Source organism: Pteropus alecto, unplaced genomic scaffold (genome assembly GCF_000325575.1).
Source record: "Pteropus alecto unplaced genomic scaffold, ASM32557v1 scaffold30, whole genome shotgun sequence".
In the NCBI taxonomy this organism is placed as follows: domain Eukaryota; kingdom Metazoa; phylum Chordata; class Mammalia; order Chiroptera; family Pteropodidae; genus Pteropus; species Pteropus alecto.
In genome coordinates, this window is record NW_006429782.1 from 96,109 (window position 1) to 101,691 (window position 5,583).

At 64.0% G+C, this 5,583-nt stretch overlaps 1 protein-coding gene across 1 annotated transcript in view; it reads left to right on the plus strand.

Moving 5' to 3' along the window:
- Window positions 1-39: 39 nt before the first annotated feature.
- Window positions 40-5,583, plus strand: part of TPGS1 (tubulin polyglutamylase complex subunit 1) — a 5,910-nt gene continuing 366 nt past the window's right edge. The window contains 2 exon segments of the mRNA XM_006904032.3: window positions 40-1,085; window positions 5,154-5,583. The exon segment at window positions 5,154-5,583 is cut by the window's right edge and continues 17 nt beyond it. Coding sequence (XP_006904094.3) covers window positions 679-1,085; window positions 5,154-5,583 — 837 coding nt within the window. The 5' untranslated portion in view covers window positions 40-678.

A 5,583-nucleotide genomic window follows, 5' to 3' on the forward strand; every position in this document is an offset into this window, starting at 1 on the left:
AACAGGTGCCAGGGACTTGGGCCTGCGGGCACTGGGGAGCTATGGGAGAGCTGGGGGCGCCAGAGGATGCGGCGTGAGAAAGATCCCTCTAGTGGCGAGGAAAGGTAACAGCCTGGGACGGGGACCTGGGGACCGTGGGTGGTGCACTCATTCCTCCAACGCACACTAAGGGCCGCGAGAGCCCAGAGCAGAACCGTCGCGCAGTTGGGGGCAGATGACTGGGGTGGGGATGGAGGGGTTGTCCCCACGAAGTGAGCTATAAACTCAGACCAGATTGGGTTAGGCTGAGCACAAAGGCTCAAAGACGCAAAGCGAAAGAAGGGGGCGGGGCGGCGCTCAGGCCGCGGATCAGGGTGGCGCCGTCCCCGCCCACGAGCGGCCTGGCTTCTCTGGTAACCGAGGAGACAGGTGCCTAGGGGACCATGCTAAGGAAGGACTCGCCCACTAGTAAGATGGCAAACAATCCGGCTTCACACCCGTAACCAAGCCGTTCCCTGGGAGCCATTTTGGAGTCTGGCAAAGTCGAGGTTCCAGATCTAAGCCAAGAAAGCCAACCAGTCCTCGTTAAGAGGAAACTTGAGGGAGCGTGCCAATTAGAACCTAGGGAAAAGGGCGGCCTGCACTAGCTACTTCCCAAAGTCTCCCAGCGGGATCCAGCATCCTCTGCCCTTAACCAAGATGGTCGCGCGAGGCGCCAGCGCACTGCGGAACATGGCAGCGCTTCCGGTCCCGCTGCCCTCAGCGAAGATGGCGGCGCTGGAGAAGCGGCGGCCGGCGGTGGCCCCGGCTGCCAGTTTCACAGACAGCGGCCGGCCGTCGGTATCCCAGGCGGCGGCGACGGCCGAGAACGAGGAGGACTTCCTGCGGCAGGTCGGCGTGACGAAGATGCTGCGCGCGGCCCTGCTGAAGGTGCTGGAGGCGCGGCCCGAAGAGCCGATCTCCTTCCTGGCGCACTACTTCGAGAACATGGGCCTGCGCTCGCCTGCCAACGGCGGCGCCGGGGAGCCCCCGGGCCAGCTTCTGCTGCAGCAGCAGCGCCTGGGCCGCGCGCTGTGGCACCTTCGCCTGGCTCACCACTCCCAGAGGTGCGGGGCCGGGCCGGGCCGGGCCTGGGCGGGTAGGGGCCGCGGCCGGACTTCAACCCCCAGCGTGCTCCGCGGTGCGCCTCGGCGCCGGCGCGCGGGGCACGCTGGGAACTGTAGGCTGCAATGCCTCCTCGGTACTGGACGGACCCCGACCGCGGCGTAGCCTGGCGGTGGCCAGCGCCCTCTGCGCTGACGCTGACAGGTCCTGCTGGGTTCGTCCTTTGTGACGCCTTTTTGCAGGTATTGAGTTTCAGCCCACACAACTTTCGAAAATCATGGATCCCAGAGAGCCCAAGGAGCAAATCCTTCGAGCTTAGATCCTTCCTGCCTGCTTCATTTCGAGCATCGTAGCATCCTCATCCATTCAGCCAGAAAATGAGTATTTGCAAGGCTAGGCCGTGGGGGAAAAGAGCAACGCAGTCGCCCAGGGCTCTTGTCCTAGAGGGGGGAGCACCTAGCGTGCAGGTCAGGTGGCCAGGAAGAGCCCCGCGTGACGCACAGGGAAAGGTGTCACAGGCATGAGGCTGCAGGTGCAGCCGCCTGCAGGCTGTACAGGTGCAGTGTGGGGCCCACAGCCTTCCCGTGGCTGAGGCACGGCGGGGTGCTGGGGATGGCGCCTGCCCACTCCCCACAGTCGTGAGCCCATGGAAGGCGGTGGAGGATTATGTGTTGAAGGAATTGTCTGCATCAGATGGGCTGGGAAGACGCAGCGTCAACCAGAGGAAATCACTGACTGTGTGGGTGGCTGGGTCTTGGCTGGGCGGGCAGGCGTCCCCAGAAGCAGAGCCTGAGGCTAGCATGCATGTGGGGGTGATTTCATCAGAGAGTGCTCTCAGGGGACCCCAGGAAAAGGGCGGAAGCCAAGCAAGGGAGTGTTTCAGGCTGATTCTCAGGGTGTCCCCAGGTGTCCCCAGGCAGCCCTTCTGAGAGTCGGAGGAGCAAGAATGGAAGCAGAGACATGGCGGGAGCTTGGCTGTGGGAGGGTACGAAGGGTGGGGATCGGAGTGGGGCACCCACATCTTTGCTGCAGCGGGGAAGGGAGCATGGGCTTCTGGGGGCTGGGGCCACCCCTGAGATGGGGACCCAAGAAGAGGAGCAGGTTGGCGAGACACACGTGAGCTCCGGACATACTCTGAAGTCGAGCTGATGGATGTGCAGGGCACTCCTGGTGTCCGTGGGCTGTCGCTGAGCTGGGAGGTCACTGGTTTGGGAGAAGTTCCCAGAGTTGCTTGGAGACTTTTAAGGGAAAAGGGACAGGTGGGTCTGCAACTGAGATGTGCACCTGGGACAAGAGATTGTCAAATGGGAGGAGTTGTGAAGGCCTCAGAAGAACCAAGAGGAGCCCAGGATGTCATCTGAGGAGCCCCAGCGTGGGAGAACTCACAAAAAAGACCAGAAGGAGGGAACCAGAGAGACCAGCATGCCGGGCCATCTTCAGGGAGCAGTGGCAGGGCCACAGGGACAGTTGTTCAGGTCAAGTACCGCACAAGCCACTCACCCTGTAGACGTCACGGACGAGGATCGTGACACGAGGTGTCATGCGGGCGGGTGGCAGCCCTGGGTCCAGTGGCCCGGAGACAAGCGCTGAAGCATCTGCTGCATTCAGGGTCAACAGGAAACTTCATTTCCTGTAGCAACAAATACCACGAACTTGGTGGTTTAAAACAACACAAATGTGCCCCCCCACACACACACACACAGCTCTGGAAGCCGGAAGCCTGAAACCTAGGTGTCACAGGGCTCGCGCTCCTTCTGGAGTTTCTTTCGGAGGGTCCTCCTTGCCTGTCTCGGTCTTTGGTGGCCCCGGGCTTGTAGAAGCATCACTCCAGCCTCTGCCTCATCATCACATGGCCATCTCCTCTGTGTCTCTGCCAAAGGATTTAGAGCCACCTCCTCTCATCTCCAGACCCTGAACTAATCACATCCCCAAGAACCTGTTTCCAAATGAGGTCAGACTCACAGGTTGCAGATGGATGTGCATTTTCTGGCGGCACTGTGCCCCATGCCGCAGGGACAGTGGGGCCGTTGCTGGAGACAGTTGGGAGCAGCAGGAACGCAGAGGGACAGCAGTGAGCAGGGGGTGTGGTGGGTGCTGGCGTCACCTGAGCTCACCTGGTCCCCCAGGGATGGAGCCACAGTCAGGAGCCCCTGAACCATTACTCAGGTCCCAGGTGTGGGAAACGGGTGCTCCAAGGTCCAGCTGTTCCCGAGCACTTCATCACCACGAGAGATCTGGGGAGAAGTCAACCAAAATCCCCTCGTCTCAAGCAGTCAGAAGTGCTGGCCTCCAGGACCGGCAGTGGCAGCAGCCTTGTCCCATCGGTCCCCCTGCTGGCCTCAAGGCCCCAGGCATCGTCTGGGGACTTGCTGAGGGCTGCACGGCCATGAAGGGCAGGGCCAGAGTCAGACGCAAGCAGTATGGCCCCAAGACCACCTCCTAAGTCACCATGCTGCTACTAGTAACAGCAAGAGTGTTGCGCCCCTCAGGTCCCTGTGACCTGAAAAGACGCAAAAGGCACCAGCGGCCCTAGGCCAGGGCCCCTTCACTCAGACCACCCCTGGGGGCCGGCCCGGGCTCGGGCGGGTGTTGTGCAGCACCCCCACCCCACCTCCTTGATGCCAGGGGCACCCATAGTGTGACAACGCAGACATCCCCGGACATGGCCTAGTGTCCCCAGGGGCAGAATCAGCCCCGGTGAGACACCTCCCGGTCTAGAGTGAAAGCCGTCTGTGTCTCTTCCTGGAGACACCCTGTAAATATATCCATTTTTTTGTTTCGACAAATGCTCACATATGTCACAAACTGCTCTGTGCAGCTGCTGACATGGATGGGGGCCTCAGCAAGTGCCCAGTCCCACCCCACAGACAGGGCGCTGAGGCCCAGAGTGCCCGTGCGGCCGAGGTCCGGCCCAGGCCACCAAGTCCGCCCACGATGATTCAGCAGACCGCGTGGGCTCTCCTCATGGCTGGGTGCCGCCCGGGGAGCCCCGGGAGAGGCGGCGCGAGGCCCCGGCGTAGCCTTCCTCCGGGCCCCTTCCCGGTCCTGTAAGCTCCGGCCTCGCTGGGCCGCACTCACCCCATGCAGGCCTCCCTGTCTCCAGAAGCGGGAGGTGAACAGCATCTGGCAGCGCCCCCCGCGTGCCTGGTGGTCTCCCCACCCCGCGTGTCAACAGCCCAATACGGGAAGATGGGCAGTCACAGCCTGTGGTCGGGATGGAGTTCCGAATCCAGGACTGGGACCGAGGACCCTGCCCTCTCTCCCCGGGCCCTGGTTCCCCCGCCATGGGATCTTGACCCATGGCTCACCCATCTGTGAGCCCCACGCTGGGCAGCAGTGGTGAGCAGAGGGGCCGGCGTTCACTGGGCTCCAGCTGGCCCACAGAGAGGGGAGGCGACGGGCCCAGGTCACTCAAGAGATAAGAGTGGAGTCTCACCACCGAGCCGTCTCCCAGAAAGGCCAAATGTGAGGCCCGAGGTCTCACCTCCCTGGGGTCCCACCTCCCTGGGGTCCTGGGTCCGACAGCCCACCCCCAGCCAAACTGCCCATTTGTCACTGAGCAACTAGTAACAGGCCACCAGCCACACTATCACAGGGGACTCTCGGCTGGTGGAGCTGTGGGGGAGTAGGATGAGCTCACCCCCCAAGTGCAGGTGTCCTGGTCAAGGGAGCAGTCCGAGGGCCCCGTGGGGCAGACGTGTATGGGGCATCCGCCGTGAGCCGGCCAGTGTTCTAGAAACGGGGCTGCACAGCGACATGGGCTCCTGGGCCGCCTGCCGATGTTGGGGTGCGAGAGACATGAACTCCTAGGATAAGCAGTGAGGCTGCCGTGCGGTTACCTGCCGTGAAGAGCGCCAGAGGAGGGAGGGGTCAGGGTGTCAAGGGGGGCCCTCGGGCGACTGGGGAGGGCACTGCGGGCGCACAGCCTGTGCAAAGGCCCTGAGGCGGGAGGGAGCGGGAGTGCTGGAGGGTCGGCCAGGGGGACAGGAGGCGAGGGCTGGCGCGGAGGGCGCGGGCCGAGGGCGCTGCGGGCTCTGTCCGGCTGGCCCAACGCCCCCGTCCGCCCGCAGGACCGCCTTCAACAACAACGTCGGCGTGGCCTACGAGTGCCTGAGCGCCAGCGGGCGCAAGAAGAAGCCGGGGCTGGACGGGCGCACCTACAGCGAGCTGCTCAAGCGCATCTGCCGCGACGGGGAGGCCCCCGAGGAGGTGGTGGCGCCCCTGCTGCGCAAAATCCAGTGCCGCGACCACGAGGCCGTGCCGCTGGGCGTCTTCCGCGCCGGCATGCTCACCTGCTTCGTGCTGCTGGAGTTCGTGGCGCGCGCCGGCGCCCTCTACCGGCTGCTGGAGGACCCGGCCCTGGCCGCGGCCGACCGCCGCATGGGCCAGGCCGTGCTGGACACCCTGGAGGGCGCCCTGCAGGCCGGCGACCGTGCTGCCGCGCCCGCCCGATACCTGGAGGCCGGCTCGCGCCTGGGGCCCGACAGCCTGGGGCTGGCC